Source organism: Alexandromys fortis, unplaced genomic scaffold, assembly GCF_014885135.2.
Source record: "Alexandromys fortis isolate MF-2015 unplaced genomic scaffold, M_Fortis_MF-2015_v1.1 scaffold_80, whole genome shotgun sequence".
In the NCBI taxonomy this organism is placed as follows: domain Eukaryota; kingdom Metazoa; phylum Chordata; class Mammalia; order Rodentia; family Cricetidae; genus Alexandromys; species Alexandromys fortis.
Genome location: NW_026068174.1, coordinates 146871 through 167025, shown reverse-complemented (window position 1 = coordinate 167025; position 20155 = coordinate 146871). Strand labels below are relative to the sequence as shown.

General features: G+C 50.3%; 2 protein-coding genes across 2 annotated transcripts; one reads left to right on the top strand and one right to left on the bottom strand.

Moving 5' to 3' along the window:
* Positions 1-1098: 1098 nt before the first annotated feature.
* Fndc8 (fibronectin type III domain containing 8) lies at positions 1099-7709 on the top strand. Its single transcript, XM_050128612.1, has 4 exons — positions 1099-1310; positions 5248-5617; positions 6791-7027; positions 7557-7709. The coding sequence occupies exons 1-4, from the start codon at positions 1099-1101 to the stop codon at positions 7707-7709; spliced, it is 972 nt and encodes a 323-aa protein (XP_049984569.1).
* A 1241-nt stretch (positions 7710-8950) lies between these two features.
* Positions 8951-17536, bottom strand: Nle1 (notchless homolog 1). Its single transcript, XM_050128914.1, has 13 exons — positions 17397-17536; positions 17148-17291; positions 16102-16319; positions 15117-15196; positions 14319-14395; positions 14094-14191; positions 13618-13810; positions 12889-13024; positions 12741-12787; positions 11613-11815; positions 9869-10028; positions 9701-9771; positions 8951-9240 (listed from the first exon to the last, which is right to left on the bottom strand). The coding sequence occupies exons 1-13, from the start codon at positions 17412-17414 to the stop codon at positions 9228-9230; spliced, it is 1458 nt and encodes a 485-aa protein (XP_049984871.1). The 5' UTR covers positions 17415-17536; the 3' UTR covers positions 8951-9227.
* Positions 17537-20155: the final 2619 nt, after the last annotated feature.

Sequence of the window (20155 nt, the reverse complement as noted above, 5' to 3'; positions counted from 1 at the left end):
CCCCCACCCCTCCCTCCCCCCCCCCCCCCCCCCCGGCTGCGGATGTGCTTTCTACTTGCACTCGGGCTCTCTCCGGAGCAGAGAAGTCTGGCCCGTTTTTTAGAAATATTTCCCCACGCTCACCATTGACTCTCAGTCTTTCAAGGTGTTTGGTATTCTAGCATTAAAACCAGCTACTCTGCCCACACACTGAGACAATGGGGATGTTCTATTGGGAACTCACCAAGGCCAGCTGGCCTGGGTCTGAAAAAGCCTGGGTTAAAACCGGTCTCGCTGAACATAGCGGACAATGAGGACTACTGAGACCTCAAGAACAATGGCAATGGGTTTTTAATCCTACTGCACGCATTGGCTTTGTGGGAGCCTAGGCAGTTAGTTTGGATGCTCACCTTACTAGACCTGGATGGAGGTGGGTGGTCCTTGGACTTCCCACAGGGCAGGGAACCCTGATTGCTCTTTGGGCTGACGAGGGAGGGGGACTTGACTGGGGGAGGGGGAGGGAAAGGGGAGGCAGCGGTGGGAAAGAGACAGAAATCTTTAATAAAAAAAACAAAAACAAAAAAAAAAAAACAGCTACTCTGTGAGCTACAACCCACAGCAAGCTTTCCCTGTGCCTAGGCTACTGGCCACAATGGTATTTACTGCTTATACCAGGAGAAAGGGCCTTAGCAAGGGTAGGCAAAGTCTTCCTCTTCAAAGGCTCCTTGGCTCAGCCCAGGTGGTGTTTCTCTGTCACTAACCTGTTCCTCCTTCCAGGACAGCTCTAAAGGGCACAGGTGTTAAGCCTTTTGAAGTCCTCAGAGGACAGAGCGACTGTGGCCAGAGTGGCCTTGCACGTGCCGGAAGAGGCTGTGAAGTTTGTTTCCTGGCTCTACCCCACCCCTGACACAGACTTTGGGTCTGTCCAGCTGCACAGGAAACCTCACATCAAGGGCAGGCTGGCCCCTAATTGTTACACTCTGTGATGATTGTGAAGTCAGCTCACAGCACACCCACCCCACCCAAACTAAGGGTGGGACCTTTGCCTCAGTTTCTCTCTGCTTCTTGTCAGCTGGTTGTCCTGCACGGTGGTGACAGCTCCGATCCCACCCACCCCAGATGGCAACAGAGGTGTTCTGTAAAGTGGGAGGTGGGGAGGAGGCTGTACCGAAGAAGAAGGAAACCCTCAAAAATACAAATGTGGTTGACAAACTGCTGAAGCCCTGTCCGAACCCCAAGTTTACTAACTGGTCCATGGCTACCAAAGGCCTCCCGCTCTCCACAAGACGCAACTTGGTCAACTACTTAGAAGAAGACACCTCCAATGTCATGTAAGATACAATTCTGGGTCCTCCTTTTGAAGGCTCGGGGAGCTTTGCAGCCCACTCTGGGGTCCCTGGGAAGAACAAGACAGCAGGTTCCTCACGCATCCCCTGAGCCCGGCGTCAGTTCTGAGTGCATGTGCATTGCTGGCTCTAGGAGACCCTTCGGGATCAGTTACAGTTTCCTTGCTCTTGTAGGTGCTCGGCACCTGCGCTCTCCCATTCCAGGCTTCTCTCCTTCGCTTCTCCCACTTTGCTGTCCTTCCTACCCTCCAGCTGAGGGTCACTGGTCCTCGTAGTAAGTCCAGGTTCCCTCTGCTTCATACCACAAAATTCTTTCCCTCTCGGCAAGAAAGTATAGCTTGGGACAAGGAGCAGGGAAGGGAGACCTCTTAGAGGTGATGTTTGAGGGAGATCTCCAGGGGAGGGGTTTTCAAGGCGATGGCTGAGGAAATTGTAAACATTTCAACCATGGGGGACCCATGAGTGAGCCCTGGGATTCGTTTAAGGCTCTGCTGTCACTGTGTTGAGCCCCCATGTGGGTGCTCGGAATTGAACTCAGGACCTCTACAAGAGCAACCAGTGCTCTTACAATGCTTTTAACCACTGGGCCATTTCTCCAGGCCCAGTCTTGAAATCCTTCATAATTTCTAAAAAAAAAAAGAAAAAAATCCATACTTTAATTTTCACTGGGATCCACAGACTGTGTGCTGGGTTAGATTAGAGAGAGGTATGTGTCCATTCTAGGTCACCATAAGCTAGTGTGACCTGGCTAAAATGTGGAAACAAAGACTGCACGTTCATTTCCTGGCCACCTAAATAATCACACAAAACTATATTAATTACAACACTGTTTGGACAATGACTCAAGCATATTCCTAGCTAGCTCTTACACCTTAAATTATCCCATTTCTATTAATCTGTGTGTCACCATGAGGCTGTGGCTTACTGGTATGTTTCTGGTGTCTTTCTCCTTCAGCAGCTACATGGCATCTCTATGACTCTGCCTTCTTTTCTCCTCTAACTCTGTTGGATTTCCTGCCTTGCTATATTCTGCCTTGCTATAGGGCAAAGCAGATGCTTTTTTTAAAATATTTATTTATTTATTATGTATACCATAGTCTATCTATATGTATGTCTGAAGGCCAGAAGAGGGCACCAGACCTCATTACAGATGGTTGTGAGCTACCATGTGGTTGCTGGGAATTGAACTCAGAACCTTTGGAAGAGCAGGCAATGCTCTTAACCACTGAGCCATCTCTCCAGCCCCCCCCTAGCAGATTCTTTATTAACTAGTGTTAATAAAACATATTCACAGCATACAGAGAGGATCCCACATCACCTCCCTTTTCCGTCTAAATAATAAGGAAACTTTTAACTTTAACATAGTAAAATTAGATATAACAAAACAGGTATCAAGCAAAAATTACACTTACAATATTTAGTCTATTTTTATTTGGCAAAATTAAAGAAAATATCCTATCATCTATTTTATCTTTGTGAGTCTAAAATTTCACATCTAATTTATCTTTTATCATAACTAAGGAATACTATAACTGTAACTATCTGTCTTCAACTCCTTAATAATATCAAAGAATAGTAATAATACACATACCCATGCAGGGACTGGAGAGATGGCTCAGTGCTTAAGTGCACTGGCTGGTCTTCCAGACAACCAGGGTTTGTTTGCCAGCATCCAAATGATGTCACAACTATCTGTAACTATAGTTGCAGGGGATCCATTGCCCTCTTCTGGTCTCTGCATTCTTGTGATTTACATACACACATGTGGGTAAAACACCAACACACATAAGTTAAAAAGCAACAAATATTCATGTGACAAAAAGACATGAAATGGACAAAATGGTTAAAGCTTCTGCTACATGTATAAGTACAGACAATTCAAAACACAACACAAACACCAAGTTTTGTTGTGTGTGCTGAATAATGCCTCTTATTTATATAGCGTCTAAAGACATGCAAAGTAATAGGCCTTGCCTTGGGTTAATATACATATGCAACAAGCCTAAGATGACACATAGTGAATAACAAACAGAAAAAAATGACTCTGCTGGCTGTGTTTACTGGAGGATATGCAGTGTGAGAGAAGCATCCGGCATCCGAGGGTGTTAGTAATGCTAATGTCTTAATTTCTGAAGTTGGATGAGAGCAAATAAAAGTGAAATATGTTAGTCTTGGTGTGTGTCTAAAATACCCCCTAATTAAAACAAAAAACAAAAATGAATGGGGGATGTCTTAGTTACTGTTCTTTTGTTGTGAGGAGATACCATGACTAAGGCAGCTTATAGAAGAAAACGTTTAATTGTAGGCTCGCTTATGGTCTCAGAGGACAAGCCTAGTATCATTATGGCGGCAAGCACGGTGGCAGGTGGGCAGGTGTGGTGCTGGAGCAGTAGCTGAGAGCTTTCATCTGATCCCCAAATTGCAGGGGGAGAAGAGGGAGGGAGGGCCTGGTGCCAGATTTTTTTTTTAAGATTTATTTTTATTCTATGTGCATTGGTGTTTTGTCTGCATGCATGTCTGTGAAGGTGTCAGATCTCCTGTAATTAGAGCTACAGACAGTTGTGAGCTGCCATGTAGGTATTGCCTGGGAAGTGAACACAGGTCTTGGAAGAACAACTAATGCTCTTAACCACTGAGCCATCTTTCCAGCCCCAGTGCCAGCTTTTGAAAGCTCAAACCCTGACTGCTGTCCAATAGAACCCATCATACAGGAGTCTTGATGAGTGACAGGGTGGATGTGATAGTGCATGATCTCAAGTTTTTAATAAAAATAAAAGTTCAAACCCTACATACAGTGATACACTTCCTCCAACAAGGACACACCTCCTAATTCTTCCTAAACAGTTCCACTAACTGGGGACCAAGCTTTCAAACACATGAACCTATAGGGGCCATTCTCATTCAAACCACCACAGGGAACAGGGAGATCTACCCATCTCTGCCTCACAAGTGCTGGAATTAAAGGTGTGTGCCACTGCCACTAAGCAAGGACCCCCCCCCCTTTTTTTTTCTCAAGACAGGGTTTCTCTGTGTAGCTTTGGAGCCTGTCCTAGAACTAGCTCTGTAGAACTCGCAGAGATTCTCCTGAGTGCTGGGATTAAAGGCATGTGCCACTACCACCCGTTTGTTTGCTGTGCTTTTATTTTTATTTTTGAGTCAAGGGTCTCACCACATAGGTCAGACTGATGGAGGACTTTTGATCCTCCCACCTCAGTCTCCTGAGTGCTAGGATTACAGATGTGTTTTGCACATAAAATAGACTATTAATTTTATATACTTCACAATATTGCTAAATGTCATTAGAATTAAGTACAAATTAGATTAAACATTAAGTAATAGTAAGAAACTATTAGCAAAAATTATTTCAATTTATTACTTTCTTACTAGGTACTTGCAGACATTTCTCTACTCTGGTTGGTTATTTTCTGGAACACTTGCACCCCATTTTGGTGGGAGGATTTAAAGTTTTAGCAGTTTCTCAAATTGTGGTTCTCAGAGCATTTAATATGAGAACCATCTGAAGATCTTATTTAAAATGTAGCTTCCATGCCTACTGGGAACCAGGAACCGATAATCTGCAGGGTTTTTTTTTTTTTTCCTTTTACTTCGAAATAGGGTTTCTCTGTAGCTTTGGAGCCTGTCCTGGCATTCAGTTTGTAGTCCAGGCTGGCCTTGAACTCAGAGATCCACCTACCACCTGTCTCTGCCTGGAGTGCTGGGATTAAAGGTGTGCACCACCACTGCCTGGCAAGAATCTCCAGTATAAGTGATGGATTTGAGGCCCAGCTGGCGCTGAGCCAGCATGTTCCACAGTTGGGGATGCTGGTAGAGTGAACCCCCAGGCCATGTGCTCGGGGTTCCTCAGGCTGGATGGGTTGGGGTGGCCTCCTTCACCTGACACCCATTATCTTTTCCACTCCAGGAAGCAGATACCAGCAGATGATTCAGAATTCAGCTCAGATGACACTAGTCTGTCCCCTATGTCGTCCACCCTGTTGAACCCCATCAAACTGGCTGCGACTCAGCCCAACAGCAGCTTCTTCGCTGGGATGCTGGAGGGTGAGCTGAACAAACTCAGCTTATCATCCCTGGCCAAAAACACAGAAAAGGAGAATCTGGCCATCTGCCCCCATTCATCTAAGGTCCAAATGGCCCCCAAGGGCCTGTTGGACCTCGACAACTCCGCACTGGACACAGACACCTCGTCAACACGCTCTGAGTCTTCTGTGGTCATGGATGTACCAGAGGTCCCCTTCATCTGCAAACACACTGTTGGCGATTCCACAGCTGTGGTATGTCTTTCTCCTGGCGAGGGTTTACAGTGTAGGCACCTACGTAAGCACCATGGGGAGTGTGAAGGCATCGCCACGGCATTCCGACCTCAAGTTCATGGTTTAGGAAGGGGGCAGGCAGGGGTCTATGGAGTCTATGGAGTTTTAGGGCAAGATGAAATGGGCTTACTGCTTCTCTGCTCAGTGCAGAAAGAGTAGTTTCTCAGGATTTCCAGCTGAGCAAGGGCTGGAACTGGGAAGTCTAGAAGTGAGCAGTATTCTCGGTGTGTCCCAGCATCTACCCAAGGGCTACTGACAGTCATGTTCCTCCGGGACACCTTGTCACTACCTAGACTCCCAGGTTCCATCCCTTAGAGAGTTTGTGCACTGTTTAAATAGGTCCAGGCAACAGAAACATATTAAGTCCCTGGATGTTGAGTTAGATTTCTTTCTTTTTCTTTCTTCTTTTTGAGACTGGGTTTCTCTGTAGTTTTGGAACCTGTCCTGGAACTAGCCTTGAACTCAGAGACCCTCCTGCCTCTGCCTCCTGAGTGCTGGGATTAAAGGCGTGTGCCACCACCGCCCAGCATTTTTTTTTTTTTTCCGAGACAGGGTTTCTCCGTAGCTTTTGGTTCCTGTCCTGGAACTAGCTCTTGTAGACCAGGCTGGCCTCGAACTCACCGAGATCCGCCTGCCTCTGCCTCCGGAGTGCTGGGATTAAAGGCAATGCGCAACCACCGCCCGGCCCAGCATTTTTTTAAAAACCATATTTATTATGTATGCAGTGTTCTGCCTGCATGTAAGCCTATACGCCAGAAAAGGGCAGCACAGATGGTTGTAAGCCACAAGGCGGTTGCTTGGAACTCAAGGCCTCTGGAAGAACAGTCAGTGCTCTTAACCTCTGAGCCATCTGTAGTCTGTCATTTAGTTGCTGTGTGGTGTCCTCTCTGCAGGTGGAAAAGACGGTTTGCACAGGTAACTTTCAGCTGGCCATTTAGGTCTATGGAATGAGGAGCACCTACGGTGGGGGAGTGGTTGGTAGTGGAGCTCCTCCCCTTCCCAGTGCTGCTGGGCAGGCGTGGCTGCACTTTCCTTCAGACCTGCCTGAGTAGGAACAGGAATGGAAGTGCCACCGTGACCTATCCCCGTGGGCCAGGCCAGACCTGAGGAAGCCCGGGCTCTCTTTTCCCCTAGATTTCCTGGACTTATGCTGTGGGCAAGCAGCAGGTCAGCTTCTACCAGGTGCTGCTGCAGGAGGCAACCAAGCAAAGCGACAAGGAGATGCCCAAGGTCAAGAACCGTCCCTGGATCTTCAACAAGATCCTGGGTACCACCATCCAACTGGTGGAGCTGAAGCCGAACACGAGTTACTGCCTTACTGTCCGTGCAGCCAACACAGCCGGGGTGGGGAAGTGGTGCAAGCCCTATAAAGTAAGTCCTGGCACCAGAAAGGCCCAGGGCTAGGGAGGGAAGTCCGATCCAGAGAATCAAGGCACCGAAGGACAGAATCATTGTTCCAGATAGGTGAGAAACTACATGCAGGGAACCAAACAGAAGGCAGGAACCCTTGCCTCCCTAAACCTCATGTACTTGCTTAAGCCTGGGCCAACAAGCATTAATTCCAGACTGTTGTCTCCCGGGAGGTTTAGGGGTTAAGCTGTCCAGGGCCCATTAGAAATGCAAACTGGTAATTATAGTAGTATTGCTGCAGTGTTCATTTTCCAAAGCCGTGAGTTCTCATATACCTCAACCCCAATAATTGTGAATGGACCAGGAATTGTGAGGAGAAAAGGGGAAGAGAACAAAGGAAACAGCTTGCAGGTGTCAGGGCCTTAGGGTAGAGAACTCCACAATGACTGTGTTGCATAAGGCTAAGATCTATCTCACTTAGCAGCAAGAGGGTGATGGAGATGAGGGAAGGGCCTGGGACAGCATCCCGAGGGTACTTGTTCTGTTTCAGTTTGCCACTGTGCCTACTGACTTCAACAGCTTCCCTGAGAACAATCCCATCCACGTCACCGTGCAGCGCAAACAACCTCAGCGGAGAACCGTGTCTATGGCGACAGAGGATATGCGGAGGCTGGAGGATCTGGAATACCTATATCCATATTAGGGGTGTGGGTTGAGGTTATCCCTTGCCCACTGTCAGCCTTGGTCCTGGGTCCGCAGGGACCAGAACTGTGAGATGTACTATACCACCAAGCACCAAGCCAAAGAACCCCTAGTTACCCTGTCAGCCAAGGGCCTGGGGCAAATGTACTGGAACCTCACCCCTGGACTGGAGTCAAGGATAGACACGAGCCCCATTCACCTAGAGACACCTTAGGCTGGGCCAGGCTCAGCCACTGCCCAACAGCTGCTAGGTGCCCTCCTTCCTCCCTGGCCTGGGCTGGTTCCCAGTCCCTCATTAAAGAACTGAAGGCCCAACCAACACACTGGAAGTCTGCTTCCTGTTGTCATAATCCTAAAACTAGCCCGAGAACTAGCCTCTTGTCAGAAGCAAGAGTCCAGCATGAGGACAAGGATGGCAAGGCGACAGGCTGACACTCAAGACTAAGAGCCCAGCTTTGAAGGAATGTTCTGGCCTGGCTAAATCCTAGCTCTTCCCCCTTATGAGGTACAAGAAGGTCATTGTGTCCTGGGGCTCTGCATAGCTCACTCTAAAGTGAGGCTCAGCCACTGTGACACAGAAGCCTGACATCGTGTCTCTCCTGCAGTCCTAGTCTTAGGTGAGGGGAGGCTGAACACCACAGCTGCCTGACTGCAAAACTGTACACACCCTAAATGGAGGTGGGAAGCAGACGGATCCAGAAACTCCTCCATGACTGGAGGTCATGAACAGACAGTGCTAAGCCTGTAATTTACAGGAAAAGGCAGGCAGGTTCTTGCAGGGTAAAGGCCCCAGTCAAGGCCTGAAATACTGGGATACCCTTTGTTCCTGTAAGGTCCTCAGAGAGCACAGTTCCTTGTCATACTGTGCCCACATCAGCCAGTGTTCCACACCACTGTCCTCTTATCTCCCCCCCCTCCCTCACCTGAGGGTCTAGCACAGTACTAGGGATCTGGCAGAGCCTTGGTCAGAAAGCCAGGCGAGGCCATGGCAAGACTGTTTTCTACTACCAGAGTCCTCCTGAGCAGGCTGAGAATAGTCTCTAGATGGAATTTTAGTTGGTGCACACAGGCACATGGCCAGCATGACCAGACAGCATAGCCTCTGTCACACTGTTCTCTCCCTTACAGTGAAGTGGGAGCAAGGACAGCTAGGAAGCATGGGCTGCTGTCCTACAGTGCCAGGGAGGAGCCAGATGAACCACCTCAGAGTCCTGGGGGTTCTAGGACAAGAAACTGCATCACGAACACAAAATACATTATTTATTTGGCTACACAGCCAAGGTCTGGGCCTGCAGAGCTGACACTCAGAAAAGGACATGGGGACTGGGACCAGAAGCCTGGCTTTTCCTCTGCTGTCTGCAGCAGCCGGAAGTGTCCATGCTTAGCTCCATGCGGTAACTTCCTATGACTGTGACATGCAGACCGCCTGTCCCGGGTAGACGGCCACAAAGCAGTCTTTGGTCTCTGGAGGGCAGGCCAGAGGCTGAGTCCAGGTAGGGTGAGGAAGTTGTGGAATTCTTCATCTTCTCCATCTGTGGGAGAGAGGCATGGGAGGGATCCATGCTGCCTACAGCCCTGTCAAGAGCCTGGCACCTGCTCTGGCTCTGAAGCCGCACACCTCAGCCAGGACCTCTCTCTCCCCCCCAATCCCTGCGATCCTGCAGGGCCCCACCAAGCATCAAGTTGCTCTCACAAGCTAGTGCTTCAGGTGTCTAGGAAAGTGCTGTGCCTGCACACTGACAGAACCAGGACCTGAACCCAGCGCCCACGAGTGCAAAGCCTGCTATCCTAGCAGCTAACCGCTGCACTGTGGAGACCTACAGGTAGGTCCCTCTAGGGTCTCCCAGAAACCCTAACTCTATCTCCCATGGAGAATCAGGCTCCCACACCCTCCCTCCACAACACAAGAATGCCTCTCTGAGTTCTATGCTGTGGCAAAGAGCAGAGGCCAGGAGAGCTGAACACCCCAGCTATTACCACACCCCAACTCACATCCGGAGACACTTGTCTTTCCCGCCACTTGCTACTCTCTGGCCATCTGGACTCCAGTCGACAGCATACACCTAAATGGAGGACGTGGTTGGACAGTGCAGTATAAGGGCAAGAGGACCAGCCAGTCAGGACCAGGGCCAATCCCAGCCCCCCTGGGGTCAGCCTTACCTCATCAGCGTGGCCAGGCAGGTCTATGGCCAGTTTCTGGGCCTTCACATCCCACACCTTCAGTGTGCTGTCGCTGCTGCCACTGACCAGCAGCCGGCTGTCAGCTGACCAGGCAATCTGGTACACAGCAGCCACGTGGCCACGCAGGGAAGCCAGGTACCTGCGCCAGGGGAGCCAGTGATGAATGTTAGGTCTTCGACACGTCCTCTATACCCATAACAGTGGTCTCAACCTTGGCTACCTGCTAGCATTGCCTGGGCCTGTGCTAGGTCATTTTCATCATTATTGGCCATTACTACTGTGTAAAACTCCTCCTGGTGAGTTGCATTGACGCTGCCTCCTGCTAAGCCTCCAGACCTGCACATCTCTGCACGTCTGAAAGCCCAATGTACCACCTGCTTAGCCCATCTGCCTGGTGTCCTCCAACACAACAGGCGCCAGCTAACAGGTGGCATGGAGAAACAGTGGGCCAGGCCCAGCTGGAGCGTTCAAGTTAATAGTCTAGCTGTGACGTCTGGATAAGCCATTAGGCCCAAGGCTCAGTTTCCTGGCTTTTTTAATTTTTATTTTTCGAGACAGGGTTTCTCTGTATAGGTTTCGCTGTCCTGGAACTCACTTTGTAGACCAGGCTGTCCTCAAACTCACAGAGATCCACCTGCCTCTGTGACCTGAGTGCTGGGACTAAAGGCAGGTTTTTCCTGGCTTTCTAAAGAAACTGAATTACCATTTCAAAGAACTGCTGTATGAATATACACAATGAAAGACATTCCTTCTCTGCTCCCACACACCCATGCCTCTTTTCCAACCCAATGGCTGGTGCACCACGCTTCCCCCACACCTCCACACCAGGCCTCTCAAGACTTTAGCTGATAGCACAATTAACAGGTGAGCTTTCTGGACTGGAGTACACATTTGTATGTATGTATGTATGTATGTATGTATGTATGTATGTATGTATGTATGTATATATCGTGCTTTATCTGCATGTGCCTTAAGAGAGCATCAGATCCCACCATAGATGGTTGTGAGCTACCATGTGGTTGCTGGGGGAGAGGGAGAGGTTTGAACTCAGGACCTTTGGAAGAGCAGCCAGTGCTCTTAACTACTGAGCTATCTTTCCAGCTCCCCACATTTGCATTTTAAACTTTAAATAAATGCATTTCTTTATTTTAAATTTTTATTTTTGGTTTTTCTAGACAGGATTTCTCTGTGTAACAGCCCCAACTGTCCTGGAATTAACTCTATAGCCCAGGCTGGCCTCGGTCTGCATTTTTATTTTTAAATAAACACATGACTTGCAGGTGCCTGTGGAGCTCAATACAGGCGTTGTGACCTTCCTGAGGTGGGTGCTGGGGATGAACTTGGGTTCTCTCACTGCAAGAGCAGTATATGCTCTTGGCCGCTGAGCCATCTCTCTAGACCCCTACATTGTGCAGTTCTGTCAAGTTTCCAGAGACGCTGGTGCCACTGGTGTGTGGCGCACCCTCTGAGGGCATCACAAGACCAACAACAACAGTCCTAGCTACCGTTCACCTTCTCCAGGGCTGCTGCATCCTGGGCTCTGTGGCTAGCCCTAACGTTTAGTGCTGGCCCTAGAGATGCCACCTTACTAATCCAAGTTCAGCCTACGTGTCAGTGTGGGCTGAGGAATCAGACCCCACCAGTGCCACACGAGTACTAAGTGGCTGCACCGAGCTCATGTCATTCCACGCTAAGAAGGGACAGTTCCTACCCCTGCACTCACTTGCCCGTCCTGCCATCCCACAGCTTGATGGACTTGTCGAAGGAGGCACTGGCCACGATGCGGGAGTCAGGAGAGAAGAGCACCTGGTTGATGAGGGCCTGGTGTCCTGTCATCCGTGCCAGGGGCTTCTTGTCCTCTGCTGGGGACCACAGGAATAAGGTGAAGTCGTCTGAGCCAGATACCAGCCTCTCTGGGCCTTGGCCCTTGGCAAGAAAGCACATCATGTTGGATGTGGTCAGATACTGGCTATGCACATAGCGATAGAGGCCAGAACCAGGGAAGCGAGGCCTGGAAGGGACATACGCTCCCACAAAACTCCAGGTTAGCCCATAGGGAGAAGGAACTCTACACATGCGTGGAAAGAGTCCTAAGATAAAAAGCAGCATAGAGAATGGTGCTAAGAGGAGATGGCTTTTGTGTTTTATGTATATACCCTCTGTGCATACTGAGTACATGAACTGCCACACCGGTAGCACTGGATGCTTCCAGAAGGGATGCATGACTGTATGAAAGATGGGAGATGTTTCACGATCTTTTTGCATCTATTGAACCTTAGACCATGTAAATGTGTTCCTTAAACAACGAAGGAAATAAGAGACAACAGTAGGAAATGATACAAGTTAAATGATGCCTAGTTTTTAAGATTTGGAGATTACAGATGGGCAATGGTGGCACACACTTTTAATCCCAGCACTCAGGAAGCAGAGGCAGGCAGTGAGTTCGAGATCAGCCTGGTCTACAGAGTAAGTTCTAGGACAGGCTCCAAAGCAACAAAGAGAAGCCCTGTCTCGAAAAACAAAAGCAAAAAGATTTGAGATTATAAAGAATGATAACTAGAACAACTTTTTGGAATAAAACACTGAGCTGGGGCTAGAAGGAAGAGGCCCAAGTGATTGTGGAGTTTCTGTGACCAGATGCGGTAGTAGCGCATGCCTTCAATGCCACTACTTGGGAGGTAGAGGCAGGCAAGTCTCTGAGTTCGAGGCTAGCTTGGTCTACAGAGTGAATTCCAGGACAGTCGGGGCTACACAGAGAAACCCTGTCTGGAACATCCCTCCCATCCTGTCCCCCTCCCAAAAAAAAAAAAGAGTCCTGAGCTGGAGCTGCATGCTGGCGGCACAAACTCACCCGCACAAGGTTGTAGCGGCGTGAGGCTCTCTCCTTCAGCTCCTTCACTGTGCAGGTACCAAGGGAGAGAACAGGACTGGTTAGACATCTGTCTAGGCTGAAGAACCGGCTCCCTCCCAGGCAGCCTGCTCCCCTCCTCCTCACTCACAGGACCCCTTCAGGTCTTGGGCATTCACTGTGGCTTCAGCAGGCTCAAAGGCCCCTGTGCGCAGGGCATAGTCTGTGCTAAGTGCCATGGTGTTCACCCAGTGGCCATGACCTTGAAGAGTCCGGCACAATACACCCTAGGGCAGAAGGATACAGGTCAGACAGATACACGCATACACATCCTAAGATCAGGGGGAGAGATCACACCCCATACCCCTCCACAGGATGGGCAACACAGGACAAGAATCCATTACTCATGCATGGTCGGTCACCTTAGTCAGCGAGCTAGAGTACTGGCCTGTTTCAGGGTAGGGAGGTACATCGGAATACAAGGGTTTTCCTAGCCAAATGCATCTGGGATGTGGTAGGCGGCAAACAGTTCTACAACAATCCAGAACCCAGCAACACCAATCACTGAGCAGCTGTTTCACAAGCACCGGCTGGACTCCTAATACGATTCTGGAAACACCAGACTGGCACCAGCACCCATAATCCAGGAGACCGGTTTCTGAATCTTCCCAGCTCTTTTTTTTTTTTTTTTTTAAATTTATTTAGTATGTATACAATGTTCTGCCTGCATGTATGCCTGCCCGCCAGAAGAGGGCACCAGATCTCATAAATGGTTGTGAGCCACCATGCAGTTGCTGGGAACCGAACTCAGGACCTCTGAAAGAACATCCAGTGCTCTTAACCTCTGAGCCATCTCTCCAGCCCTCTTCCCAACTCTTACATCATGGGCCCTCCAGACTTTGATGGTGCGGTCCTGAGAAGCAGAGTATAGGAGCCCATCCCCTCCCCAGCGGAGGCAGGTGACCGACTGCGTGTGTCCGGTGAGGATGCGTTCACAGCGGCCTGCGGTTGTGTCCCAGACTCGTACACTGCCATCTTTGGAGCTGCTGGCCACATAACGGCACTCGGGGTTCCTGTTGAAGGGGGAAGTGAGACCCCAGGTCTGACTCGGCAGTGCCTGTCTGTCCATAGTATGTCTCATTCTTCACTCAGAGGCTGAGGACAATTTTTGAGTTTTCTGACTGCATAGCAAGGCTGTGCTCAGGTGAGTGATGAGTAGCCGCCTCCAAGCAGCGGGGCGTGTGGCCATGGGAGGCCAAGCAGTCACTGACTTCTGGACGCTTCTCTCGCTCTCTCCAGAAAAGGGGAAGGGGCAGATTTAATCCAGTTCACGCCTCTCAGCTTGGTGTCACTTACACATGAAGGGGCTCCCAGCTCAGGCCTGTGATCCACTTGCTGTGGCCGCTGAGGGTCCTGCCCACCTGCATCCCTGTGCTTGGGTCCCACAGGAGAATCTGAAGGACAGAAGCTCATAGAGTAACTTTCTGAAACCCGTCCCGCCAAACATCTCCTAGCTGCCTCCCCAACACACCCTTCAAGGTGCCAGAGGCCACTCTGTCCCTTCATCCAAATGTCTCCTACCTGGCCATTCTTGCAGCCTGAGGCCAGTTTCTTGCCATCTGGGGACCAGGATATGCTAAGGACCCAGTGCCGGTGTCCTATGAAAGCAGGGGAGGGAGACAGGAGAGCGTTAATCTTTACCTCTAGCCAGGGCCTAGCAGGGCACGGCACACTGCAAACCCTCCTTAACCAACTGTCAAATAAATGAACTGAACTAAAGCAGAGAGAGAACACAGGCCAAGTGCTATAGTGCACAGCTTACCGAGGGTAACAAGGCCACTTTCTATTAAGTCTAGATTTGACATTAGAGATGGGATGTTTCTATACACACCATCTCTAGGGTGTTTCTAATCTTAGAGAACCACCCTAATTCTCGAGATGCAAATACTAGAGTTTAGACAGTGAGTACACCCTGCAGTGGACTCCTCTGTGTGGGTCCCAGACCAGCACAGAACCTGGGACTTGTTAGAAAGGTACTCAGGCCCCACCCTCAAGCTGCTGAAACAAAAGCTCTAAGGAATGTGGGGTGTGGGGAGCGATTAGGGACCTAGCTAGCATCTTGTAGTTTAGTAAGTCCTCCAGGTGATTCTCATCAGTGCTAAAGTCTGAAAACCTTTGTGTCAAAGGTTGGCTCGAAGTCAGGCTGTTCCCTGCTACTGATGGCTCAGCTCTTCCCCACATACTGCACTGGTCCAGCATCTGCTTGTTTCTAAGGAACAGGATGCTAATGAGTTGGATTCTTCTGAGTCCTACCAGGAGCTACTGAGCTAACCACTCGGCACGCATTAAGACCCCTTCAATGGCTAAGTGCGCACTGACCTTTGCACGTGAAATGCGGTGTCTCAGTGCTGAGATCCCAGAAGCGCACAGTGGTGTCTCCGGAACCACTGGCCAGGTACCTGGGGAAGAGAGGCCGCTTGACTGCTGCAGTGGTGGGGCCCACCCTGAGACACTGCACATGAACATTCCTGCTGCCTATCCAACCATCTTCTGGGAACAGACTCTCCTTTCCTGAGGAGAAACAGGACACTGATGCTACCTGGAAAAGACCCCAGGAGGCCACTTCTCGCTTCCGCTTTGCTGACAGGAACAGCTACAGTTATAACCACCGTTTTGATGCCCCCCCCCAGGGTTTCTCTGTGTAGCCCTGGACTGTCCTGAAGCAGCTCAGTTTGTAGACTAGGCTGGCCTTGAACTCAGAGATTCACCTACCCCCTGGGTGCTGAGATCAAAGGTGTGTACCACCACCCTAATTGCTGGGGCTGAAGGCATGGGCCGCCACACCCAGCTCAACTGTTATGAGCTAGAAGAAATGATTCATTTTCACAGGGAAGGAACCATGCAGGAATCTGACTTAAGTAACACACCTTGAAAAGAAAGGGGTAGCTCAGCGGCGGTGGGGGCGCACGCCTTTAATCCCAGCTCTCAAGAGACAGAGGCAGGCGAATCTCTGTGAGTTCGAGGCCAGTCTGGTCTACAGTGTGAATTCTGGAACAGCTAGGGCTGTTACACAGAGAAACCCTGTCCCCCCCAAAAAAAAAAAAAAAAAAAAAAAAAAAAAAATCAAAAGGAAAGGGATGGTTCAACTCTCCAGAGATCCAACACAATCTCTTTCCAGGCAGGTATTCTTAGCCTTTGGGAATCAAACCCTATTAAGAAAGTTTCTTACTTGCGATTTGAGACCAGACTTCAAGGTCTATGACAGGCAGCCTACGACCCCCATGGATTGTAACTCAGGAGGGCTCTGTCCACCCCAGGCAAAGGCTGCACCTCTACATCCCGATGATTCTGCTGATGTCCTTACTTTCCCGTAGGGCTGAAGGCCACAGAAATGACGGCTTCGCTGTGGCCCTCCAATGAGCTGGTACACCGCGTCACAGCCCGGACTCTGAAGACAGCCTGGGGCTGGTAGATGATGTCTATGATTTTCTCGGTCTCCACAGACTGGGACTCCAGCGTCTTCCCCAGGGAGGACACAATCTCAGCGTCGTGGACGTAGAAAGCAAGGGGTAAGGGCTCCTCCTGAGGGCGAGAAAAACGGAGTAAATGGCAACTCCGCCACAGAAGGATGAGCACCTGCCCTCCGCTGAGGGAAGCCAGCTCCCCACTGAGCTGTGGGCGGATGGTCTTCTGCCACCTACCTTGCCTGGGATAACCTCACTATTCCCTACCAAGCACGGCCTTTTAAAACCATCGATGAGTAACCCGAGGCCACCCACAGAATTTTGGAGTCCTTTTTTTGCATCTCAGAACACAGCGAAGTGAACATTAATATCCCCAGTTGGTGGATTTCAAAAAAATGCTTAGTGCAAATAAGTAATTAGCTCAAAGACCCAACCCTGACAATTAATTCAGGTCTTTGGTATTTTTTGGTCGATACACAGCATCATTCATATACAGGTGCAACACTATGCTGCACCTGTAAAACGAATATTCAAAGAGGTATTTAAAAAACGCAGACCAAGGTCTGGTGGAGTAAGAGGGCAGGGGTCCACCAGCCTGCCATTCCTCCTCAACACAGGGCAGCATTAGTAACACTGGCAGAAAAGTTAAGAGCACAGATTTTGCGTCTGGTCAGACCAATCTGGGCTCCAGTGCTCAATCCAACAACTACTGCCTACCACCACGCGAATAATTTAATCCCGCTGGGCATCTCTGTAAAATGGGGATACTTATGTTAGGCTGTGACAACGAGTCAAAGAAATACTACATCCGCTGAATTCAAAACACAGCTTGTCCGCAGTGGGTCGGCGTGTAGAACCGTTTTCCAGGGGCCAACCCACGCCACCCACTGTTGGTGAGCAGTGGAGGGTCCACGGAACGCCTGCGGCTTCGCGTCAGGGTGCTCACCTGGGCCAGCAGCGCGTTGCACACGAGCTGTAGCTTGTCCGGCGTGATGTCTACGGGTACGTCGAACGGGGAGCCCAGCAGTTGGCCGCCCTCATCCTGGAACTGCACGAGCAGCCGCTGCACGTCGCCCGCCGCCGCCTCGTCCTGCGGAAACAAGCCGGGAGGCAGTCAGTCCCCCCCTCCGCCTCCCTCCGGCCTGGGGACCCCACGCGGAGACCCCGCGTCCCCGCCCTGTGCGTGTACTCCCACCTCCACAGCGTCCGCCATCCTGCGTCCCCACGTGGAGGAGAAGCGAGGCGGAGGGATGGAACGTCAAGATCGGGTCGCCAGGCAGCCGCGGGCCACAGTGCCCTCTGCTGTGCGGAGGAGAGAGTCAGGCGTGCAAGTGGCGTCACCAGGAGGTCTCCGCGCCTTCTACTGTATCCCTCCTGCGATCTTTCACACTTAACAACTGCGAGTCTTGTCAACTTCAGTAGATCACGGGAAGCTAAAACGCAAAGAAGTTGATTGGCCCACATATCTCACAGGGGCGGGAAATGGTGGAGGCTGAGAGCGCCATCAGGGTCCAGGCAACATCCCCTATTCTCCTGAGGTGGGAATCCAAACCAGGAAACTATTGGTTTGGTTTGAGGCAGAAATTTTACTTAATGATTGGTTTAATGATTGGTTTGTGTGTGTGGGTTTTTTTTTTTTTTCCGAGACAGGGTTTCTCTGTAGCTTTAGAGCCTGTCCTGGAACTCACTCTATAGACCAGGCTGGTCTCGAACTCAGAGATCTGCCTGCCTCTGCCTCCCGAGTGCTGGGATCAAAGGCGTACGCCACCACCGCCTGGCTTGGTTTGTGGTTTTTATTTCATTAATTAATTAATTTAATTACATTGAGATAGGCTTTGGGTGTGTAGCCTAAATCATCCTTGAACTCCGTGATCCTCTTGCCTGTGTCTCCCAGGATGCTGACATTACAGGATGAGCCACCGTGCCCAGCTGTCTTGACGTTTTTTTTTTCCTGAGCTCTTTCCAGGTGTGGCCCCATCCTGTATCCGTCCTTTTCCATAGGCAGTTTATTCTGCCTGGAACTGTGGTGGACAGAATTGAGTCTCCGTTCCCCTCATGCATAAGTCGAAAGAATACAGAGCTTATAAGAAACTAATAAAAGTTAAAGGAGATCAGAAAGGGAGAGCCCCTAGCAGATGGAATGGCCGGAGGAAAAGCCTCCAAAGGGCACACCTGGTCCTCCCATTTTCCAGATAGTGTTCTAGAAACTTTGCATAGACTCTCACTTCCCGTACTTAGGGAAGCCTTTCCTAGGACATTGTTCTTCTTGATCCGTGTTTTCCACGCATTCCGGCATTCCTCATTATCAGTCACGTCCCCTGGTGTATAGGAGACACAGAAGAAATGATTGTGGAATGAACTACTGAATGAGGAGTTGAATGCAGGATCCCTTGGTCCAAAAGCTACAGAACCAAAGCCTCTCTGCCAGCAGTGAGGTCCTTGTCACATTACCTCAGCCTTTGGACCTCAAGCGAGGATCCAGGCTTGGGATCTCACGAGAGCATGGAATCCATCTACCCACGCACACACCCATTTACCATTCAGAAAGTGTGTGTTAAGATGGACATGGTGATCCACAACTTGGTTCCAGCTGTTCAGGTGGTGAATTGCCTAAGTCTCGAAGTTTGAAGTCAGTCTGAAGCCAGCTTGGAAAACAAGGTGAGAGAAACAACCAAACTCGTGTGTTAGGGTTGGGCCTTTTGTTCAACAGGCCAGTGAGACCTGTCCGAGGTCCCATAGCTGTATATCCACATTCTAAAACCACAGCTCTATTTGCAGACGCTATCGTGTGTGCCCCCGTTTGTGGCTTTTCTTTGGTATCTTTCAGGTGTGTTCTGAGATGTATGGGAGGTGCTGGGAGAACAGAGGTGAGCGGAGCAGAGCCAGGTACCTGGGATGGCGATGGACGTTCCTGAGCAGCATCCTTGCCCTCTGGGAGCAGACACTGAGGGCCAGGAGATTTCTGTCTCTCCGTGAGGCTAGCCTTTTAAAGTTGGCTGCAGAGAATCAAGCAAGGCCGGCTCCCAGAGAGAGCCCTCCGCCATGGTGATTGCTACTTTTGAAAAGGGAGCCTCCTCTTGTCCTGGGAGAGATCTGGATCAGAGGAAGGTGGGCGACAGCCCTTGAGCCCAGGGAATTCCAGGTCTGACCTAGTCCTTGTCCCAGTAGAGTGAGATCTGATGGAGAGGAGGAGAGCTCATATCCAAGGGAGTCCCCCTAGGTGGGGGACTGAATTTATTCATCAACGCAGGCAGGGAGGGACAGTCACACTCAAACGGCAGCTCCCCCCACCCCCCGGCCCACACTCACAGGTCAGCAAGTCCTGCTGGGCTTTCCAAAAGCAGGCTCTTTGGAGCAAATGCAGGCACTATGAACAAGTATGAAGAGAAGGGATCGTCCTCCACTCTGCTCTCCTCCCTCCGCAGAGACTTTTCTGGAAGTCTCCAGAGGGACTTTGGCAGCTGCTGTGTGTCCTAGCCTATCAGCCCCTCAGCTGTCACTCTGCTCCCAAAATAGCCGTAGTGGGGGAGGGTTGTTTTTCTGGGATGGAGGTGGGGAAGGGGCGTCATAACTTTGCCTAGGCAGGGCAGGTCTCTCAATTCCTGTCTCATCTGGATCTTTCTCCCATACTTTGAGGTGTGAGTCTAAAGTATTGCCAGACTGCCCTTGAGTGGGGTGCTTAGGGGCCAGGGGGCAGTCGGTCCTTCCATGTGGCTGTGGATATCCAGTCCAGGCAGGGGAAAGGCCCTGTATCAATGACAGCCTCCAGGAGCACCTGCCCCTGTGGCCAAATATAGTCTGGAGTCACTGGCTGGGGTGATAAAGTCTGCAGGGTGGGGGCTGGGCACAGCAGTCAGAAGCTGGCTGAGGTGAACTGCAGAACCCAGGAGCAGTACCTAGAAGGAGGTGTCTCCCGGAGACTGGGCAAGGAGAAGACCCTGAGGACCTTTAGGC

Excerpts from the sequence above, each read along its gene's own strand:
- Fndc8 (XM_050128612.1), top strand. The coding sequence starts at position 1,099 with ATGGCAACAGAGGTGTTCTGTAAAGTGGGAGGTGGGGAGGAGGCTGTA. Across the intron at positions 1,311-5,247 it reads GAAGACACCTCCAATGTCAT|GAAGCAGATACCAGCAGATG; the intron begins GTAAGATACAAT and ends TTTCCACTCCAG. Across the intron at positions 7,028-7,556 it reads AGTGGTGCAAGCCCTATAAA|TTTGCCACTGTGCCTACTGA; the intron begins GTAAGTCCTGGC and ends GTTCTGTTTCAG.
- Nle1 (XM_050128914.1), bottom strand. Across the intron at positions 15,197-16,101 it reads GCCTTCAGCCCTACGGGAAA|GTACCTGGCCAGTGGTTCCG; the intron begins GTAAGGACATCA and ends TCTCTTCCCCAG. Across the intron at positions 13,025-13,617 it reads AAGTCTGGAGGGCCCATGAT|GGTGTATTGTGCCGGACTCT; the intron begins GTAAGAGTTGGG and ends CTTCTGCCCTAG.